The sequence below is a fragment of the Cadophora gregata genome, assembly GCF_030347475.1.
Source record: "Cadophora gregata isolate MNR1 chromosome Unknown scaffold_19, whole genome shotgun sequence".
Classification (NCBI taxonomy): Eukaryota; Fungi; Ascomycota; class Leotiomycetes; order Helotiales; family Ploettnerulaceae; genus Cadophora; species Cadophora gregata.
Window position 1 is genome coordinate 380,486 of NW_026695942.1, and position 22,549 is coordinate 403,034.

Genomic DNA, 22,549 nt, shown 5'->3' on the forward strand with positions numbered 1-22,549 from the left:
AATTCGTAATAAACACGCTCTATTGCTATCTGCCCACCACATCAAAAGATGTAACCCCAGCCCAGTCCAGCCCAACCAGCCAGCTATCTATTTTACATACCCGCGCGCACTCCACTCCATGTACGCACCGTCCATCCATCCATCCTCCACCCATTCATATGTCAAATCCACCCTCATCGACCCACCAAATCAGAGGACCAACTCATAAAACCCGGGACAATCCACAAACGACCTGCACTTCGTTGCGGGCGCCCAGAGGAAGTTGAGATGATGTATCGTTGATAAGGCCGGATAAAGTCAATGTGAGTGTAATATCTTCCCCATGCCAAACCATCCGCAAAAAATTTCGCAAACAACATAAGACAACCCAGTGGGAAAAAATAGGTGATAGTTGAAGTTCAAGTTCAAGTTCAAGTTCGAGTTTCAGTTCAGACGCCGTCGAAAATGCTGATCAAGGCCTGCAATGCATGATGTCGTAAACGCAGAATCGAGAGAGAAAGAAAGTCGTCAATCTGAAAGAAGAATGGGGGGTGTGTTGCTTATGCGAATCCAAAATACTCGCTTCCAGCTGTGATGGCAGTGAGGACTTGCTTGCGAAGAGCCTCGTAGCTTTCGTACTCTGGGAGGTCAAGTTCTGTGATTTAGATGTTAGCGAAGTTGTCCTTGCAAAGAGCATGGGGAAAATTGAAGAGAGTGACTTACGGTTAAAGCAAGTATGCGAACTTGGCAGTCTATCTTTGTTTCCATAATCACGATGAATGTTGAATCGGCTGAAGCCATTCATGCCCTCCAGTTCCTTGAAGCCGTTCAGAGGCACCTTACTGGTTCCTGTAACGAATTGCAGAAGCTTAGCGCGCTCTTCCTTATCGTATGAGCGAACAGCTCTCCAGAACCACTGGATCTGTGGAGAGGAGGCCGTGTAATTGTGATACTCAGTGTTGCTCTTCCAGTCGTCAACGTCGATCTCAGGAAGACCGGAAATCAACAACTCCAACTCTTGCTCGTTGAAAATGACAACCAGTTCAGCGGGAATAATATCATGGAAACCTTTTCATCGTTAGCACCAATCACCAAAATGAACACAGTAAAATTACCTCTCAAGAACTCATCCAACTGCTCCTTGACCGACCCAGTGAGTCTAAACTCAGTCATCAAGCGGACATATTCATGCTTGTTCTCTTCAGTCACTGCGATATTGCGACCATTTGGAATAAAGTCCACTGTCTCGGTGACACCAAAGCGTTCTTGCTCCGTAGAGAAGGTCTCCGTAATGATGTCGGTAATATCATTCTCAAGCATCCAGATAAGTGACTTGTAGTAGTCTAGATCAAGAGACTCCATATCCTTAACGGAGACAGCCTTGCCAAGAATACGCTTGTACACAGCCCGACTGAAATGACAGTCCAATACACGACCCTCGTAAAGAGCCTTGCCAATGATGCGTCCGATGAACTTGAAGAACATGAGATGCTCCTCGTTGATACCACTGGAATGATTGGGGTGGAAGGTAGTTCTGTCAGAAGAAACAGGAACAAAGAGAGCGTATCCTGGGTCAAACATCTGGCGCGAAAGTACTTGGAACCATTCACGAGTAACACCGCCAGCATCGACACCCTCTTCACCATGAAATCGGATACTGAGCTTGCCATACTTCATCTGGTCGCCAGTTTGGAAGTAGAGAGACTTGAAGGAATCATGGAAGACCTGGTCTCGGCGAACTGATAATTGAAGAGGGGCGAATGACTGACGGGTGTTTGGAGCCTTGGCATGAATGCTTCGAGAGAAGTAGTTGCGCTTGTTGTCGAACTCCAATACCTTAGGATTCTTGACCAAGAGGGAAAATGTGCCAGACATCAACTTGGGAGTGTGTCGAACGAGGTCGTTAAGAATCTTGCGATGCTCCTCAGTAAAGGTGTAGAACAAACTCTCCATTTGGCTCTCGGGTGGAGGGCTTGTCAAGAGCATCTCCTTCCCGTGTTGAGTTCGAGAAATTGGAGTATCCTTCAAAGTGGTGTTCTTGCATACGACCATCAATGCCTCAATGAGAGGCAGAAGAATGGTAGCGACATTGAGCATGTGCTCTCGTTGTCTGATGGCACTGAGACAAGAGCTGAGTCGTTCCCACATACGACCGAATGTAGGATTTTCGTACAGCGAAGACAAGAGATCTTGCTTCTCTACTAATTGAGACGACTCGCCCTCAGGCTCCACCTCATTTGGCTTGTCCTTCTTCTCACGCTTAGGGTCGAATAGATGATCAAGAGCAGTCAAGACTCGGAGCAACTTGTTTTGATCCGAACCACCAGGCGAGAACTTGGCCAGTGCCACACCTTGAATCTCAGTGCCAGTGGTGGCCTTCTGGATTTGCGGAAGAAGTTCCTCGAGATCGACGAGAATGATCTCACCGAGTCCTTGGGCCTTGGAGATGAGTTCGCGCCCAAAAACAGCCTTGGCGTTGGGAATAGTAGAAAGATTCTTGATAGTAGACAGTGTCTCTCGGAAGGTCTTTGAGGAGCACTCACGTGCAACGAAGATGTTGATGACAAGCTTCAAGTTGTGCTCTGGAATGACGGGTGGTGTGAAAACGGTGACCTTCTTTTCCTTTGACTTCTCTTCATCCTTGGCAGCGTCCGGCTTTGGCTCCTGAGCAGCAGGAGATGTTGATGCCTCGCCCGCTTCAGGTTGAACTTGTGTAACTTCGACGGCAGGGGATGCCTCGGAGATAGGTGCATCTCCTTGAGCCTCGCTAGGCTGGTCAGTCGTAGTTGTCGTGGTCTCTGGCGATGTGATAGAAGGAGCAGCTTCGGCTGCTGCTGCGGCTTCCGCGGCCTTCTTCTTGGCCTCTTCAGCCTCCTTTTGTTTACGTTGAAGACCTTGGAGCGGGGAGGTAATCATGTTCAATAACGTGGACAGAGACTCCATAACACTTGAGCTCTCCATGATGAGGTCACGGCCCAGAAGGCTAAGCAGAGAATTGAGGGCGTACTTTGCGGCCTTGTTCTCCTTGCCCTTGCCCTTACGGCTGACACTACGCTTGAGACCTTCGACAGTATTGTGCTCGGTCAAGAAATATGCTGGGATGTGAGGATTGACCTGATTCAGGGAGACCAAGGCAGCCAAACATTGTTGAACAACCATGAGAGGAGAAGCTTCAAAGGTTGTCTGTGTAACAGGTCCCAAGGTTGTGAGAGCTCTCTTCAAAGACTGTGGTTGAGGAGTCTTGGGCTGAGCATCTTTTGGTTGCTTGGCTCGTAGCGAGAGATGGGCGAAGCTTCTCTCAACAGCAGTCATATCAACGCTACCGTCTTGGAGAATGTGCAAAAGAGTGCTAATGACCTCATTTCTGTTGTGTCGATTCAACGAGATATTCTGGAGAACAGAATTGAGTGTGCTTCGAAGACTTCCATGCTGAAATATGAACATCAGACGTAAAAGAGTTGCAATGCCAGACTTGTCGAGCATCTGGACAATGGCACGACGTTGAGGTCTTTCGGCATTGGGCGCACGAGGCTCACCGGGGGGTGGAACTCTGCGTGCAAATTGAGCCGGCACTCTACCGTGACCAACTTGCTCTCTTAGAATAGCTCGCGCCTGTGCGGCGAGCTCAGGTGGAAGTTGGGCTAGAGTCTCGTCGTCCTGTTCCATGAGCACTTGGTTTCTCAGAGCTGGCGGAAGAGTAGCTAAGATTGTTGCCGCATCCATATCACCGGCAACAGCTCCGCCACTGGCTGCAGCAGCTGCGCGGTTACGCTCCTCACGTTCACGACGACGTCTGTCTTGTCTCTCTTGCTGAATGATCTCGTCACGAATGTCTTCCGGCAGAGCATCTAGGAATTCTTGATCAATATCCGTAGGTTGAGCACCGGTTGCGGCAGCAGTGGATCTTCGCTCAGCAACTGCTGACATGATGACTTCTTCTCGAATATCATCTGGCAATTCGGCCAGGAAATCGGCATCAACACCAAGGTCCGTGATATCAAATGGAGCTCCGCGAATCATAGTTGTGATTCTCGGACGGTCTGCTGCCGGAGTTTCGTCAGCTTGGTCGGCCGACGCTGCTTGTGCTGGGACTTCGGATTCGACACCATCCATGGCATCCCGTTCTTGGGGCTCGACACCAGCTTGGGCATCACTTGTCTCCTCCTCGGGGCTTCGAGCAGCAAGTGCCTCTGCAGCGACTCGCTCAGCCTCCTCTCGCTCTTCAGCTTCCTTCTTTTCCTTTGCAATTCTCTCTTCCTCTTCCCTCTTCTCCCTTGCAATCTGCTCCTCCTTAAGCTTCTTCTTGATTTCCTCCTCGAGCTTACGAGTCTTTTCGGCCTCGGCTGCTTTGTTTGCCTTGTCGAGCTCAATAGCAGGGGGCACGAGGAGTGATAAAATCGCACCAGCAAGATCGTTAGATCTCTCCACGCCCGTGGGACCAAAGACAATCTTAGCTTCCTCGAGCCATCGAGCAGTTGTGGACAGAGGGGTAAAGAAGGCGACGTTTCCAGGCTCAGTTGCTTCTCGTTGTCTCTCGAATCGAGATGGACGCATACTGAACATAGCTTGAAGATCAGGTGGGAATGGCTGACCCGGGGCAGCAGTGATGTGGAATTGGAGAGCTTGTCCGTGACGTGCAATGTGACCTGGCATAGGCGGTAAGGATCTAATGACTTCATCCAACAGAGCAGCAGCTGCAGGGCTCTCACCAAAGGGTCGGCCGCCGATATCTAATATCTCTCCACCAGGGCCACCCATAGCTTGGATCCAGCTTCCCATAGAAGGTACACGGCTGGTGCCATTTCGGCTTGGTCCGCCAAGATGACTTCTCTGGAGCAATGGATTGGTCCCATCATCTCCTGCTCCACGTGATGCGGACGCACCTGGTCGATGCGATCTGTACGACGGTCGATACTCTGGCACTGTATTTGCATTAGTTCTGTTCGTGGGTGGGGTTCTTAGAGGTCCATTGTCGCGGCGCCCCCACAAAAAATCTTGAAACCCTCCTTGCAAAGAGATAATAATTTCCTGGTACGTACCACCCAGCGGATCACGAGGACCGCCAGCAAATCCCATAGGGAATGGGGAGAAGCCACCGCGAGCACGACGGTGGACAACCATCGGTGGCTCAGCCTCATCTTGCCAACCAAAGTTGATTCCTCCAGGACCATCAACTGTACGATGTTAGCGATTACATACCATCAAGATAGAGTAGAACGTACGTGGATATTGGTCAAACAACATCTCTTCGTCCATCTCATCTTCATCCTCCTCATCACCTGGTACATGTTAGTTCTAATATCTGAAATGTTGTAGAGAGAAACATACCCTCTTCTTCATCATCCTCCGCATACTCTCCAGGAATACGCTCCTCATCTTCGTCGTCTTCATCATGGTCCATGCCTTCAGCAGCTTCCATGCGTTCAATCATGTCGGCAGCCTCAACGTCCCCACCAAGAGCACGGACAAGGTGGCCGATTGGCCCGCCCATTTCCATAGCATGCATTTGCTCTTCTTCAGCGTCAGCGGCTTGACCTTCGTAATCTTCTTCCTCTGCATCATCGTCCTCATCGTTATCACTTTCCCAATCGCCCATATCATCGTCAGCGAGCTGTTGGATGTTTCCAGCCTCATCGATGATTTCAACACGGCCATCATCATCTTCGGAGTCATCGTCGTCATCGCCGCTACTCGAGTCGTCTTCGTCGTCTTCGTCATCGTCTGCCATTATGACTTCGACGTCTAGGCCATGGTCTCCATCGACTCCTTCGATAGGCCCCATGCCTTCCATGCCTTCGATTTCTTCGTCCTCATCGCTGATGTTATCTTCATCATCTCCTGGACCATCCTCATCGTAGTCCATCTCATCTTCGTACTCGCCCTCATACATCTCCTCGTCTCCATCATCGGATTCTGACGACGAGTCCTCTTCTCTGCCGTATTCGAGCATGCCAAGGGTCGAGTTTCTAAACAAGTCTGGAGTTTCCTCACGATCGTCTTCTGGTTCAGACATGGAGGTCGCGGACTCAATCTCATCCTCATCACCTTGGCCGGCAGTTGCAGATATTAAGGACAGGTCACTCAGACTGACAGCAGTTGTGGTAAGTGTCTTGAGGGGTCGCAAGATGTACTTCACAGCGCGCTTGGCACCGGGGAAATTGAGATCAACATCTGCAATGGAAGCAGTCAGAGCTGCGACGAAGCCCTTTTCGAACATAATACGGCGAAGCTGCTTTTGGGACGCGCTGGCAACGGAGGTGTCTGTGGGACCAACGTTCTCCTTTCCGTTCATAATGTGATTCATGAGATCCGCAAGGGACAGCATTCGTGCGTACTTGACATCAAGTGGCTCAGTCGATGTGCTTGCCTGAGTGTAGGCCTTGAGAATGTTTTCCAGGACAAAACGGCGGACGAATAGAAGATCTGGCTCGCTGTCGCTATCGTATGGCTCGTGAGTCTTGTCGACAGGTACTTCCCCGGTCTTGCACAGAAGGGCTGTTAGTACAGAGTCCGCCCAGCTCGAAGTTACAAGCTTCTTGCGCAAGGTTGTATTTTCGGCATGGTCCAATGTGCCAAGAGGAATGATATCGAAGAGAAGGTAGTTGACTACACTCGATCGGGGTTTGGACGGGGTCATGGACTGAGGCGGAGCACTGCGCTTGAAGTTGATGAACTCGATCTTGGTACGGTTGTATGATGACAATAACTCCGTGAGACACTGGAGAATGAAACATCTATAGATGTAGATGGGGTGCTCCTCGGCCTTAAACTCTTGCTTGGAAGGTGGCTTGCCCTTAGGGTCCTTGGCCGTAGTGGAATCCGAGTCCGAGGACGAGACCCTACTCAACACGTCTCCATTGCTGGCTGAATTGCTCTCGGAAGTGGCTGGAGCCACTGCAGGATCTTTGTCTTCAACATCTCTGTAGTTGAGCAGCTCACAGAGTAAGAAGTGAATCACTCCATCAGGGTTCTCCACCACTGGTAACTTCTGCTCGTGTCCGATGGGCTTGGAGACATCTGGCATATCTGTGTCCACGACCTCGGTGGTTGTCTTTACGTCCTGGATGGTTAAATCTTCAGTCGCCTGAACAGTAGGTTGTACGCTGTCGTACTTGGCAGCAGGCTCTGGAGCTCGCTCTTTCAAGACCAGGGAATGAGGGCGACCATCATGAGCCTGATAAGTCCAACGATTAATCTTTACCATTTCGTTGGTAACTTCAACAAACAGTTCCGGATTTCGCAAAGCTGTGTGTGAGAGTCCACGAAGATAAGTCTTCTCATCAATATTGCGTGCTTGACGATTGGTGTCCAGATATGCCTTAATTTCTGATCGCATGACTTGCTTGATGGTCTCATCGTCTTCGATGATGTGACGAAGAATGATCATCAATGGACCCTGGATCTTAGCAGAGCTTGCCCCAGCGAGTTGCTTGGCCATTACAAAGAGTCTTTGAATATTCTTCTTCTCACCAATGCTTTGGGCAATTGATCGGGTTCGAGTCAAGATGACCAAAATTCGCAAAACTGCAAGTGCAAGGCGTTCATCCTTGCCGATGCGAATGAGAATGTCTAGGATAGCGTCCAAAAGCTGAGCACGCTCTTCTGGCCCAACCGCAGGCTCGACGACTTCCAGTACAGGAGGCTCTGGGACATCGTTCTCGTCCTTTGGCACTGTCCATTTGGTTTTTTGTGGTCGAGCATCATCGCTCAATAGCATCTCGACGATGAGTAGAATTTGGGGTACCCATGGTGAAGACTCCTCTCCAGAGTGCTTAGGAGACAGCTTGATGAATGTGAGCAACGTGCCAAGATTTTCCTTCAATTCGTCGACGGCGGCCGTGTAGAACAGCTTGTCTCGGAGCATGAGACCAAGTAGATGTGCGTAGGCAGCAACTTTCTTACCAGTTGCGCTTAGATCCTCTTCACCAGCGAAAGACATGAGAGCAACAACTAGGGTTTCACTAACAACCTTTCGTTGTGATGGTGGGTCATCAGACTTGTTGACCACTGTCGTGATCAGATCCGAAACTTCAAAGGTCACTTCGCCGTGAGCATTGATGACATCCAAGCACTTATCGATCAGATTGTCCCGAATCAGAGCGCGTTCATTGTTGAGGTCATCGACTGTGACTCGATTCGGGACGGCCTCCACAGCGGTAGTTGCCTTCGGAGCTGTTGAGCCTGTTGGAGTCGACTCTGAGGATGCAGCAAGACCATCTGCACCTCTATTCGCATAGTTGTTGACCACCTGGGCCAGAGCTTGGTCAAGACTTGCGCCATCACCAGCTATAGCGCTGCCAGGGGGCGGCACGATATCATTGAGAGCACCGACAATATCCCTGACACTTCCTGCCATTGCATGATCTTCAGGAGTCGCAGTACCAGTTGAGATGCTGGTTTGAGGCCGAGAGACTGGATTTGCTTCAGGTGTTCCATAAGCAATGTCACCAGCTGGAACTGGGTGGCGGTGTGAGGGGTCTGCAGCAGCCAGTCTGTAGTACTCCATGGAAGATGTGAGATTATTGTTGCAACGGTAGAGAGCCTCATCTGCAATATCAGCATTACCAGCATCGGTAACATCCGATGCAGCTAGGGCAGATTGGTATTCGGCGTTCGGCTTGAAGGTTTTGCGAACTTGCTTGGCTGGATTCATTGGAGCATCGCCTCTCTTGTGCGCACCTCCTTCGTGATCAGCCGTCGCAATGGTGCGGATTACCTCAATAAGTTTCTCAGATATTTGGCTTGTGCCCTTTTCGATGAGATCAGATCCCCATAGATTGCGAATAAGGGGAAGAATGGCCATTCGTAACTCAACAAGCAATTGAGCTGGGGAGAACACGTCGCCAAGTTCCAATCGTCTTTCTCGGTCGGCTCGTCCTGACAACGAAATGGTCTGAGTAGCTTCGATCAAGTTTCGCCCATTGACCATCTGGCTATACAGAGAAAGAATACTCGAGGTTCCTGCAGTTGCAAGCTCATACAACATGAACTCTTCGGGTTTCTTCTCATGGATTTCTGGAACAGGAATCGTAGCCTTTCGGATCTCTGATGTGAAGATCTCCAATATACGGTTGAGTGTCTTCATTCCATCGTGCTCCTTGAAAGCTAGCAAAACAATTGTAATGGTCTGGATGGGACGCTCATTGTGACGCGAATCTGGACCAGAGTTAGTGAGAATTTCTTCTTTCGATAGGCTGGGCAGGTACTTACTCTCAATCAACATGTCTTTGAGGCAGTGCAATATTCCGATCCAGTACGAGAAAGTTTCTGGCGAGTAGTCATCCTCAGATGGAGTGAGCTGGCTCAAGATTGACTCCACCAGAGCATCCGCAATAGCTAACACTCCTTGCTTCTGAAAATTATCTGGAACCCTTTTGCTCACCAGTGCCTTCCCAAGAGTCTGGAAGAACGGAGTAATAACTCTGGACATCTTTCCAAGAAGATATCTGAGGGTTTGATAGTTCTTGAAGGATGGACTTGACTGCTCAGCTTTCGATACCGTCTTTGGCGACTTTTCCGGGATAGCTGGCTTGCTTTCCGGAGCATCTGGCACGTCACCATTAGCAGCGTTAGCAGTAGTGGCTGGGGGTGGCAGCTCGGCGGCAGGCTCAGCAGGAGCAGGTGAGTCGGTTGCCACAAGAGGCTCAGGACATGACTCTCCAAATCCAGACTCTTTCACACGGCTCGAGTTCTGCCATGATTCTGGAACAGATTTTCGCAATCGCATATCTTCCTGCAGAGATGCCCCTAGTAGTGGACCGAGAGTCTTAACAAGCTGAACATAGTAATCCGCAACATTGACTTGATTGAAGACGGTAGTGCCGCCTCTGTGGTTGAAAGCCGATGCTTGGAAGCACATGTTGATCGTGGGAATCAATGAATGTAGGTTGACTAGTGCCTTAGCAAACTTTGTGCCCTTTGAAAGGGTGGCGACATCTGCGGATTGACAAGCCTCTGTACTGACGAATGGCGCAAAGAAGTAACTTTCCCCATCGTGAGCGATGAATGGTTGCAGGTCATCAGCAGCACTCAGAGCTCTTTTCAACAAGGAGGGCATAACAAGATACGGCTTCGCGTCTGCAAGCTGGGCAATCACATGGTGAAATGTGCGACACGCCGAAGAATCTCCAAAGTCGTACGCAAGACATGGGGAATGCGCAAGATTGAGGATGTATTCAAGGCCGCCCTTGTGACAGAACTCAGCCCGAGCTGAGGTATTGCCGAACATGGAAGAGAGGAATGTTGCAACAGCAGTGATGTAGGGAGTCATCGATACAGTCGAATTGATGTCCGCTGGTGTAGACGAAGCAGTCGGGGCAGAAAGAGAGGCTGTGTCAGCATCCCGCATTTCCACATCTCCACTATCATCGACAGCCTTGCCCTTGCCTTTGATGGAACGATCGACAAGAGAAAGACTGATCTGGTCGTTTGCAACCACCGGATTTCCTGTACTGTCTGTTGTCCATAGCTTCGCACCGATGTTGTCAGACTCAGCCTTGCTTTTGCACAGGTAGTCAACACGAGCAACCATATTGACAATCGATGTCATAATTGCGTCCTTTAGAGGTGGATGATGGCGAACTAGCTCATCAAAACTACCCCCAAGGCTACTGGGTAGCTCCTTATTCGACTCCATACACTTGACATGCTCAGGGCTCTCGAAGATCTCAAAGAAAATTTCAAGGGCCTTGGACGCCTGAAACATCTTCATTCCGGCATTGTTCAGGCAGATAGCACTGAATGCTTGTGGCACAATGTTGATAGTTTCTGAGTTTGGAAGGATGCCGCGAGCAAGCTGTCCTTCGCGTGGAACTTGCAACATGGCTGGTGTGATCGGAGTCACCTTATACGCCTCCTCACTAGTGCTATCGGCATCTTCGTCGTCCGAGTTAGGAGATGGAGAGCTGTCGGTAACAGTGGAGTCAGCTGCGTCGTCAGTTGAGGCGCTCACCTCAGCCTGTGAAGTCTTTGGCTCAACCGGCATGCTGATGGTTGTACCGGTGACAGCCTCGAGGAGACCTCGGCTGAGTCCAGCTTCCGCGATGACTGCAAAACTGGTTGGCTCATTGTTGATGAAGTCGTTGAGAATGCTGACAGCATTGGTCCAGACGGTCGAGCCATAGAGGCGCGCATTTCCAATGATTTGACGAAGGCTGGCGAGCAGTTGGGATGAGTCAATCAAGTTTCTCAACAGACGGTCGAAATTTCCACCGTAGCCACCAGCAGTTGACATCATATGGTGGATGAACTTGAAAAGCCATTTCAAAGTCTGCTGTTGGAAGAAAGGAATATCGTAATCCACCATCGAAGATCGGTACTGGATTGGCATTCCATTCCCAGCAGCGGCATTGTCTGCAGCAGAGCCTACTTCGTAGACGATCAAGCTAGACACCGAATCAAGCCCATCGGCTCCGACAAGCGCGGTAAAAGCCTCTCGTGCGCTGTACATGATGGTGTCGAGAAAGCTAAGAACCAGAGGATGGTAACGCTCGGCGATGTCAGTCCGGAGGGTCAAGACTTCAACCAAGATAGGCATGAGTCCAGCTGTGATGAGATCGGTCCCAGTGCGAGGATTGACCGACAAGTTAGCAAGGAGCGAGAAGAGTGTATCACGCCAAACATCGTCCTCTGAGCGCTGCGGTTCCTCCTCCGTATTGCCCATCTCAGCAACAGCCTTGCGGACAACGTAGAGAAGAACTCCGTGATTGACATTGGTGTTTAGCGCAGCACAGACATCTGCGAACGGGGTCTGAAGATTTGCCATGGCATCCAACACAGCAAATGCCAATGTCTGAATAGACCGAGGTACAGCAACATCGCCATCAGCAGGTGGGTGAATCAGCTCCGCAAGTTGATATATGAGCTGTAATCGGCGTGGCTCTTCGCTGTCTTGCTTTAGGACATTCTCCAGGAAGGTGGCTTCAGGATGGATGTATGCCAAATTTGTGATAGCCAATAATCTGACAGCTAGCATTTGGCGTCTTGTCTCTACGGAGGTTGTCAATGCATCTGCGACACGAAGCTTTGTCAACAACTCATATTTCTGATCAACCGGCAGATCCGACATATGCTCGGCCAGGAGCGCATGTAGACCAGTAGCCTTGATTTTGGAGCAAGAAATTTCAATGACCTTGAAATTAGGACGCGGGGTATCTTCGGTATTAATGGTAGGAAATGTAGAAGCACGAGGTAGGGTAGACGGGGACTCGTCGCTGGCAGTATGTCTGTCAGCGCGTGATGAACCGGGCCCAAGATTAGATCTCCGTGAAGGTGTTGGAGTTGTGGGCATTCCTTGAGGAGGAGTGTAAGGTGCCGGAGCAGAGGTGTTGGTAGTTCCATTAGTATCTGGCTCGACATTCGTCTTTGGATAAAATGTGAGCTTTACATCTCCCCACTCTTCCCAATCAGTTTCTGAATTTGATAGAGTAGTTGCGCCATTCCGGACACTCTTGGGGCTGCTGCCTACCACAGACCCGCCCTTGACGATAGTAACCAGATCAGTGGCGTACACTGTAGTTGTGGCACCTTTTGTTGTTGGAGTGCTGAAGAGTGCCTTTTCTTTACCCTTGACAGTCGGAGTAGCAGGAGTTGTAGGGTGAACAGACTCCGCCGCAGTCGTTACATTCTTCGAGAATGGTAAGGCCAGCTGCAATACTCGGTCCAGATTGATGTTGTAGTGGTTGGCAAGAAGGGCCTGACTAACATGACGAAGTGGAATATTCATGCGCTTCATAGCTGCTTGGTATCTCTGAGCCAATTCCGAACCCAGCTCCAGTGTGACTTCCAGGAGCGAAAGAGAAGTACTGTTCAACAGCTTGTTCAGATGTGAACTGCTTGCGTAAACGCTTCGATTTCCGCAATTCTGTAGCAGCATCTTCGAGAAGTTCAATATTGACTCCACCAACTCTCTATCTCCCTCCGCAGAGTATCCCAGTGCTTCGAGATCATGTCCTGTGGGAGAAGCCACTTCCTTTTCGTCGATCCCCGACTTGAGAATCTCGCAACCAAAATTGCTGATCTGAGGATCCTCAAGCTTGTATGTACTGCAGAATCTGTCGAGAATATCGTCGAACCGGTTTAAGAGGGAGATCCAGTGGTAGAGGTCGCCCCGAGGAAACGGCCATCTTGACGGGAACGTTGCAAGATGTTGTGGGAGGAGGGGCAAGGAAACTGTACACGCCGCGTTGCGGAACTCCTTGACGAATGGTGACTATAGACTCCCTCAGCAATGTATAGCTAATTAGATTACCTTTATCTAAAGCTCACCAAGGATTCGGCATGCCTCGCTTGCATAGTCTTCGTTACTCGGACCATGATGATGGCGGGAGCGGAAAGACCGCTAAGATTTCGTTATCGACCCCCTCCACTGCCTCCGTGCCTATCCTAGCTGCCGACAGCTTGGCAGACAGTCAAAGGAGCATCCGCGGTGGATAACCCCGTATGTGGACGAATGCTTGATGTTCAGTTGTGGGGGATAGGCAGAATGAATTAGGTGCTCTGCGGTAGCCGCGCGAGATCTGTAAATTAGCTATCACGAAGAAAAATATTACCTGCTCCAAGGATGAACTTTCGAGGCTGGAGCTCCAGTAGGAATGTCCTGATGTACAGACACTGTTGGGGTGAGGTTGAGAGAGAAGGTAAGGCGATGTCGGGTCGCGGATTGGAGAGATCGAAAAGAGCGTGACGGAGGGAACGGTGCAGGCGCCCTTCGGATTCTCTATCGATGGAGATGAAATGGAGTAGCTGGTATGAGGGACCAGCACTCTCGATCTGGGAATTTCGTGATGTTTGTTGGTGCCGGTGTTGTGTGATGTGGTGGGGGGAGGTTGTGGAGTGGAAGAGGATGGATTTTGGTAGAGGCAAGGTAAAGGTAGCTGGAGAAGATGTCGCGTTGCGGCCGCTTGCCCTTAGCGACGTCAGTGCAGCGAGCCTTGCCGGCACAGATGGGTTTTTTTACGCTTCTTTGCACAAATGAGGCAACTTAAAAGCATTGTTATCTACAGAAATATTCATCTTCAAGATATCCAATAGAGAATTCACTTTTTAGACATTACAGCCCATTATGTACAACGACCCAAAGGAGGGTTTTGAGCCGCGTGAGAAAATGTCAGAGCTTTCCCCAAAGCAGATCCGCCAGGCGGCGAAGAGGCAACCCCTTGTCATTTCCAGGCGGTTGACTTGCGACTTTCAGAGGTTATCAAAGAGGCAACTCGGAATGATCAGGACGAAAAATTACCGTTTGTTTGACTTCAATATACCAGACTATTTGGGTACATATTTATCTCTCTTTCCAGAGCACCTCAAGACTCAGAGACCAATACAAATGGCACAATGAACCGAAGCTTTGTTAAGCTCTCTGAAATATCAAAGAGCCGTTCACTTCACTGCATAATCTACCATTCTATTTATTGCTACCCAGTGTTATAGCACAATAGATCACACCAACACGATACACAAACAATCATGAAGGAAAATAAGCTCTGGTAACAAAAAGAGCTTTTTGCATGGGCTAGCTTGTACCCATGTTGATTTGTTGGCATCGAGGGTCAAAGCTCCCAAGGCAAGATTTGAGAAGGTTCTCCCTTATTCCAAAGAGGAGGGGCTCGATGGATATAATCATTGTTGGACTCACGATAGTGAAATTTCAAGTTTCTTTTGAAAGCAGTTGTTGATTCATAGCAGCCCCAATTATACAGTTCCAGTCAAATCAGAGTACCTTCCTCTCAGCCTGATGCTTCGAGGTTGCTAGCCTTGTGACAAGGCTGATAGCGATCATGTGATATCGCAGCTCACATCCAATCATAGGTATGTCTCTCAAAACCCTTTCTTCCAGGCTATTTGTCTAGAAGGGAATTCTACTAGGAGAGGCGATGATATTCCCCTTCCAGAACGACGACTGCAATTGCATGATCATTCTCTGAGAAATGCTTCTGCGAAGCGTGTCCTCATGGCCCAGCCTGTTGGAATCCCTTAAGGCTGAGTAGGTATATCTTAATGCCAAGCTGCCCCTCTGATAATTTCAACATACTTCGACTAGCAACAGGCATTGCGTGGCAATCGTATCTCAAGAATCACTCAGAACTCTTGCCTACGTGTGTGCAATATCTACCTATGGCCTGTATACCCAACTTCTCAACGTCTCTTGCAACCTCTTCAGAACTTGGAGCAAACGAGTTGAACTCCTCCTTGACTTCGACAAACGGATTTCCAGATCGCTTGTTTCAGGATTCCGTCCAGCCTCCTTCCGGCACTTTGATAGGCCAGGAATGTTTGCTGTTCGCAGTGGCGTCGACGGCTCATACTCTATCCCTGCGTCCGTGGCTGGAGCCGGTCCTGGCACATCAAAATAGATTGAGCGAGAGGAGGATGCGAGATGGGATAGGGACGGGGACGGGCATTCGAGAGACCCTTGTGCCAGCTGATGACTTGAGATGAGCCAGCTATGCGTTTTATGTAAAATATAACTTAGACTGGTTGCAAACGTCACAAAGAACTTCTCTCATCATATTGAGGTCTCTTCATTCCTCGCAGTGCTACAGTCGGCGTTCGTTCATTGAGTTCGCGAGTTCTGAACAGCTTGCATTGGATGCCCCTATCGGCGTAGATAACCTTAAGCTCCGACGAGCAACCCTGGCCTGGCCAGCAATCCAAATAATCGAGGCACGATCACCCTCAACCTCGAATCCACTTCCAACCACTCTCCAACTCCTTACGCTCTTTTCAGTTGTGCAGGATCCTTTCACTCATCCTGCTCCTGATTGCTGCACATTCACCACCATTGAGGCCTTTCTGTCCCAGCAACAGCTGCTAGCATCCTTTGATGGCCTCAACCACCTCCTGATCCTATCGGCCGCCCTTGGAAGCACATTACCTCTGCAGCAACCCGTTCAACCTTACACAAGGGCCCACTGACAATGTCGGAACACGAGAATAAAGAGAAAGAGGACTCTGTCTCAGTAAATGGGCAGACGAGGAGGGATTCAAATGCGGACAACTCTGATCGTGAAACTGTACGTTGGATACGCGACCCCCCTCCTAATACCTGGCAACTGGAATAGATCGCAGCTTCTGTACCCAAAATCTTGAGGACTTTTGCTAATAGCGATATGTCTGCAGGATACATTTGAAGATGCAAATGATACCGCTCCGGTCGAACCCCCTAAAAGGCCGTCCATGGAGAGGACTCGGTCTCTAACAAAGCGACCATCCTCCTCGAAGAGCAACTCAGAATCAATAAAGGACAACGACCAGTCACCTGTACCGTCAGTCCCAGCAATGGAGTCAAAGGAGGAAACACAGCAAGATACAGAAGATGTGAAGCAGCCAAACTCCCCCCTGTTGACTTCACATCGTGTGTCCAATTCATCCCTTGACAATGTCAACTTGGATAATGTTAGTCTAGACGAGGATATGAGTCCAATAAAACCTGTCGCCTCACAAGGTATGTAGTTGTGCAACTGCAGGCTCTCCACATGCAGTGTACTGATTAGGTTCCCCAACAGAAGCCTCCAAGCCCCCTCCTCCTCTACCACCGAAGAATGCCAAATCTGCTCTTCAAGGACTCTCCGGTGCTCTACCATCAGTACCTTGGTCACCTCCACCTGCGGCCCCTCCGTCAAATACCCTCCCAGCTCCCGCGCCGCCGACAAGAAAGTTGACAAGTCCCTTTTCCTGGCTCTCACGGAATACTTCACAACAGAAAGAGACTGCCGCTGCTTTACCGTCCCCAGACAGAGAAGCACGAAGAAACACCGCATCCTCGATTACAACGATCAGCAGTAATCCCGAGATGATGTTGAGCAAATTGGAAGAAGGCGACGAGGGACATACTACAAGCGCAAATGGGCGGCCAGCAAGGAATAGTCTGAGGGACAGGTTCAAGCTGCTACGGATGAGAGAAGAGGCTGGCATTACTGCTTTGCCTGATGACGATAAATCTGGTGGTGGATTTACAGGTATGCTATCGCGAAGTGCGACTTTCAGCATGGGTGGTCTTACCAGCCCTTCAGTAGAAGATACACTTCATGCCCAATCCCCGTCCTCCCCACATCCTCCGATGAGTCCAAATCCAGCGATAGTCAATCCTGCATTGGCTCCCGGCACAGCTGCAGGTGTTTCGGCAGGTCCATCAGCAATAGCTGAACCTGTTGATTGGGATCTGTGGCAGGCAGTTGTAGACGAAGGTCCAACAGCAGTTGCGAGAACGAGCCCCGAAGAGTTGAATCGAGCGATTACAACCGGTATTCCGAACGCCATTCGTGGAGTAGTATGGCAAATTCTGGCCCAGAGTAAAAATGAGGAGCTTGAGAGTGTATATCGAGATCTCGTCAATCGAGGGACTGAGAAGGATAAGGATCGCATGAGTGGATCAAGCGGAGCTACGAGCGTGAATGGGAAAGAAAAGGATGAGACAGTAGTGTCATCAGCTTCCTCGATACATTCAGACAATTCCACCCCAGCCACAACCATTACGAATGGGATGCGGTCGCCATCCCCACCAAAGGATCCTGATGTCCTGGCCAAAGCCCAAGCTGTCACTTTAGCAGTGAAGAAGAAGAAAGCCAAGGACGATGCGGCAGCCTTGTTAAAGCTGGACAAGGCTATCAAGCGGGATCTTGGTGCTCGAACCAGCTTTTCCAAGTTCGCTGCAAGCTCTGGACTCCAGGAAGGTTTGTTTGGGGTATGTAGGGCATATGCTCTCTTCGATGAGGGTGTAGGATATGCTCAAGGCATGAATTTCCTTGCCATGCCTTTGCTTTTCAACGTAAGTCATAAGCCGCAGCGTGAGATGTTTTCCTAACCATTTCTAGATGCCCGAAGAAGAAGCGTTCTGTTTACTTGTACGATTGATGAACCAATACCACCTTCGAGACTTGTTCAAACAGGATATGCCAGGATTACATATGCACCTCTACCAGTTTGAGAGATTACTGGAAGACTTTGAGCCAGCTCTTTACTGCCATCTTCATCGTCGTCAAGTCACGCCACATCTCTATGCCACTCAATGGTTCCTCACACTTTTCGCATACCGGTTCCCGCTGCAACTCGTTCTCAGAATTTACGATCTCATCCTGAGCGAAGGTCTAGAAGCTATCATCAAGTTCGGAATCGTCCTTATGCAAAAGAATGCTGCAACCCTACTTGGCATGACTGATATGGTCGCCTTGACAAATTTCCTCAAGGACCGACTTTTCGATGTTTATATCGACCAATCACCTTCCGCGGGCTCCATTCTTGAGTCTGGCTTCTTTGGCAGTTCCGGCGCAAGTATTGACAAGGAGGTTTACCGAGCAGATCAACTCATTCAGGACGCTTGCGCCGTCAAGATCACACCCGAGCACCTCAAGACTTATAAGCTAGAATGGGAGGAGAAGACCCGTCTGGAAAAGGAGCGTGAAGCCGAGTTGGAAAATCTGAAGTCAACTAATCAATCCCTCCAACAGAAGGTCCGACGACTGGAGGAGCGCGTCGAAGAACACGATTCTGAACATGCAGCTCTTGCAACGGACTTGGTCAGGACGAAGGTTGAGAATGAAGAGCTGAATGATGAGAATGAATCTCTGAAAGGTCAAGTCCGAGAACTGAGACTGGTGATCGAGAAGCAGCCCGAGGAGGTTGAAGCCAGGTTACAGAGCGAGATGGATCGTTTGATGAAGAGAAATCAGGAAGTTCACGAGGAGAACACGAGGTTGGAAGAGGAGATGGGTGAGATGGAACAGACGCTTGTGGCTACCAAGATGCAATACGCAGAGGTTTGTTCCCTAGCCCCAGAATGGGATTTGAATACAACTAACCACCTCCAGATCAACGCCGCTCACGAGACACTCACGAGGAAATGGACCGATCTCCGCAAAGCACTTGGCGACTAGCCTCTCCGTTCTCAACATTCGGAAACCCGACCTGAACCTCACGACCTGTAAATCTCCTCATCCACTATCTTTCGAATTCCTCCTTTGGAAAAAATAAGCGAACCATGCTCGGCTTAGCTCCACTGCATCACGATTTGGCTTAGCGACTCTCCTCTAGTCTGTCCACCTCGTCACGGTTCCATTTCCGACGAGCATGAGTCTTACGAACGATAACACAATAAATCCTTTGATATCCCCCTTTTCTTTTCTTCTCTTTACTTTTCCTCCTGTCTCTGCCCGTCTATGTTCTCTTGTGGGCTGCGGTCTGAGGCCACGAGATAGACGGCACCGGGGCGGCTGCGGGTCTGCTTAATGTATGTTATGAATGTGTTGACTGTGTGAGGGCGAGAGCGAGCGATCGCATGACGGGTGGTGCATGGTATTGCATGGTATTGCATGGAATTGGAATTGAATTACATTGCATGGTATGGCATGGTTTTGGGTTGTCGTTTGATGGGTATGAGAGGATCACATCATGGAGAAGTACAAAATGGCGGCTTGTCGGTGAATGAAAGCAATGGATGAATGCAGTGGAGTGGAGATTGTATATACTAAGGGTTGTGAGTGACAGTTGGAATGGAATGGAATGGAAGGATGGGAGGATGAGTGGGTGAGTGAATGGAAGACGATGGAAATCAAAATTGCGCTCTCCCTCTCTCTTTCTCTCTTGCGCTCCAAACAGCGCATACACGAGAGCCATACATCGACAAACAGAATTGCAAGTGCAATTCACACGCCCCTCCCCTCTTTCCCTCCCTCCCTACTTCTCCTCTCTCTTCCAAATTTTCACCAACTTATCCACACCTACCTAGGAATTCAAGCTCATCCCCGTACCCTCATATATCACCACGCTCACCTAGGTATCTCTCATGTCAGGTCAGAGCTACTGTACATACCATCAACTCACCGCCGCAGCCAATTCCACCCCGTTGCTTCCATGCCTCTACAGTACAGGAGGTTAAAGTCCCAAGCTCCAAGACCACAAGACCCCAAGACCCCAAGCTCCAAGCTCGCTAAACCACCTATCTTGTGATAACCAACCTCTGGCTTGGGTGGGAGGGTGGATTCCATTTGTTTGGTTTGGTTTTAAGTTCCGTTTTGTTTCCACACCGTTTGAGATATTTTCCGCCCAGACATTCTCGAATCCAATAGCCAATGTCACCCTAAGCGAGCCATCCGGCTTGAAACAGCTCGGTACACATTTCACATCCAAATGCCCACACAATAGACGTTCCCAAATACTGTTTCAGATGCCAGTCAGGAAATAAGGTTTTGTCACTGTACTGTATGAGTGCTGGCGGGTGATCGACTGAGTGCTTAGTGCGGAGTCTGTGCGTGCGTGCGCAGATCGCCGAGTTGCGTGCTTGCTTGCTGTACCGTAAAGTAGCGGCAGAGCGGGTTTTGGTCCCCTGGAGTTGTCGTGAGAATAAGGGAGCTAGAAGACCGGTTGTAACTAGGCCTGTCAGATTAGAGACAAGGTAGAGTGCAAGGATGAGGAAAGAAAGATGGCGCGAGCGCTTTGGACGTCTGGCTGTTACCGCAAGCGACACTGATGAGACCCTTGGTGTCGGTTTGGGCTGCTGGCAGTAGTCTTGGGCGAGCTTGAGGCTTTGGCGAGGGTTTGCTGTGAGGTGAACAAGCTTCCATGCGAGACACAGGGTAGAGTTTGATAGAGAGCTTGGGTGGAGGGGCAGGATGTGGATGGACCGATGGAGCGAGCAAGGAAGTATAAACTTTGCTACGCCCCTCCTCCTTCTCCCGAGGTTTTGGGTTCTGCATTTTGTTGTATGCTGGCTGGTCTGAACTTTGTTTATCTCTGTTGTATCTGACATTTAGTTCCTTCTCCCGCTTTCTCCTTTCCTCTCTGCTTCTTGGGCTGGCCTTTTCTGTTCTTTGCTTTACTATCAGCAAGTTCGAGCCTGTTGATTCGGGCTTTCTCTTTGGTCTCCACCTGAACAGTCCACTCTCCTGCTAGGTGGTTAATTGCTACTCGAGTTGAAACCCTATTATCGAGGTACTTTGAAAACATCAAGATGCATTTGTCAAGTCTTGTGATTGCAGCTGCATTTGCGGCTTCTGCTGCCGCGCAGATGTCTCTTATGGAGATTTTGGCAGCGAACAATAAGACGTTGGGGACGTTGACTGGTATGTAGCTCTATTTCTTCAGATCCCACGACCTTGTGATTCTCTCCTCAGGTCTTCAGTCCCGTGTTTCTCTCATAAATGATGAAAGATGTCTCTGCTGTATCTTCAGCAAAATGATTTACTCACATTCTTTCCAGCTCTCCTTCAGAACCAGCCAGAACTAGCCACAAATCTCCTCAACGCTCGTAACATCACAATCCTCGCGCCTTCCAACGATGCCTTCTCCAGATTCCTCTCCACACCGGGCGGACAAGCGACCTCGAACGACCCAGGCAAGCTGACCGCGCTCCTCCAATACCACGTCCTGGTCGGAGCCCATCCCTCTAGCGCTCTCAATATGTCGATATACCCACATAGCATATTGACAAACTCAACGTATACCAACGTTACGAATGGCCAGGTGGTGCAGCTCTCTAAGATGGGGAACAAGGTCATGGCAATGAGTGGATTGAAGGAGATGAGTATGAGTACGACTATGGATGTCATGTTCACAGGAGGTGTGGTGCATGTTATTGACAAAGTGCTTACCGTGCCGATGGTACGTATTCATTCCCCACCTTCTCATCCTCTTCACCCAAGAAAATCAAATAACTCACACCCACCCCCAGATGCCCTCCATGTCCGCCGTCGACTCCGGCCTAACTGGTCTCGCCGGCGCCCTAACATCCACCGGTCTCGTTCCCACCATCGACAGCGCCCGCGACGTAACAATCTTCGCGCCCTCTAACGCCGCATTCCAAAACATCGGGTCCGCGCTCCCAGCCCTACAAGCAGATCCAACCATGTTCCGCAACATACTAGCGTATCACGTCGTCAGTGGCACGGTAGGATATGCAGGTATGCTTGGCAATATGAGCTTGATGACTGCGCAGGGAGGGATGGTCAATATTGAGGTCGTGGATAAGAAGGTGTTTGTGAATAGTGCGCAGGTGATTATTAGTGATGTTATTGTGGCGAATGGGGTGGTGCACGTTATTGATAAGTGAGTCTTTCCTTGACTTGTTTCCCTTCTTCATTGGTTTTGAGAATATCCTCGCTAACGATTTATCTAGTGTCCTCAACCCAGCAAACGCAACCGCAACGCCAATCCCTACTGCTACAGTCCAGCCAGTTGCTTTCTCGGGTGTGTCATCCGCCAGTGTTATTCCGTTCACGAGTGGCATCACGCCTACCACGACGGCACCGAGCGCTAGCACGAAGACTGCTGCTGCAGGACGCGTTGAGGGAGCGATGGGTTTGGCGGCGTTGTTTGGTGCTGTTGCTGTTGGTGGAGTTTTGTAAATGAGATTGACAATTACAAAAAGAAAGGAATGGAATGTACGATATATAATATTCAGCTTGGAGTTGGAGGCGTGTTGGGAAAGGCGTGTGTGGCGATGTTGTTTGGATGTACTATGTTCTCTTGTCTGAGGCTTTCCTTTCTTCGTTTGTAGCGATTTCTTAGTAAGATTTTATCAAAAAAAAATTTTTTTTAAAAAAAAACCATATCTTCCATCATTTACTCCCAGTAGCTCAGT

General features: G+C 49.7%; 3 protein-coding genes across 3 annotated transcripts; 2 read left to right on the plus strand and 1 right to left on the minus strand.

Annotated features, from left to right (window-relative positions):
- Nucleotides 1-4: 4 nt before the first annotated feature.
- On the minus strand, nucleotides 5-13,820 carry ONS95_007113 (uncharacterized protein). Its single transcript, XM_058500609.1, has 9 exons — nucleotides 13,246-13,820; nucleotides 9,190-13,189; nucleotides 5,308-9,135; nucleotides 5,202-5,258; nucleotides 5,019-5,153; nucleotides 4,689-4,901; nucleotides 1,095-4,625; nucleotides 703-1,047; nucleotides 5-634 (listed from the first exon to the last, which is right to left on the minus strand). The coding sequence occupies exons 1-9, from the start codon at nucleotides 13,291-13,293 to the stop codon at nucleotides 540-542; spliced, it is 12,252 nt and encodes a 4,083-aa protein (XP_058349425.1). The 5' UTR covers nucleotides 13,294-13,820; the 3' UTR covers nucleotides 5-539.
- Nucleotides 13,821-15,893: 2,073 nt separating this feature from the next.
- On the plus strand, nucleotides 15,894-18,848 carry GYP5 (GTPase-activating protein; the record flags this gene model as incomplete). The annotated part of the gene is made up of 6 exons (XM_058500610.1): nucleotides 15,894-15,989; nucleotides 16,096-16,420; nucleotides 16,482-16,934; nucleotides 16,989-17,743; nucleotides 17,790-18,731; nucleotides 18,783-18,848. 6 exons carry the CDS (start codon nucleotides 15,894-15,896, stop codon nucleotides 18,846-18,848), a joined length of 2,637 nt encoding a protein of 878 aa, XP_058349426.1.
- A 2,072-nt stretch (nucleotides 18,849-20,920) lies between these two features.
- On the plus strand, nucleotides 20,921-22,313 carry ONS95_007115 (uncharacterized protein; the record flags this gene model as incomplete). The annotated part of the gene is made up of 4 exons (XM_058500611.1): nucleotides 20,921-21,032; nucleotides 21,170-21,570; nucleotides 21,641-22,014; nucleotides 22,085-22,313. 4 exons carry the CDS (start codon nucleotides 20,921-20,923, stop codon nucleotides 22,311-22,313), a joined length of 1,116 nt encoding a protein of 371 aa, XP_058349427.1.
- Between the last annotated feature and the right edge of the window lie 236 nt (nucleotides 22,314-22,549).

Excerpts from the sequence above, each read along its gene's own strand:
- ONS95_007113 (XM_058500609.1), bottom strand. The coding sequence starts at position 13,293 with ATGGTCCGAGTAACGAAGACTATGCAAGCGAGGCATGCCGAATCCTTG. Across the intron at positions 4,902-5,018 it reads TCCTCGTGATCCGCTGGGTG|TGCCAGAGTATCGACCGTCG; the intron begins GTACGTACCAGG and ends ATGCAAATACAG. Across the intron at positions 635-702 it reads TTCGCATACTTGCTTTAACC|AACTTGACCTCCCAGAGTAC; the intron begins GTAAGTCACTCT and ends TCTAAATCACAG.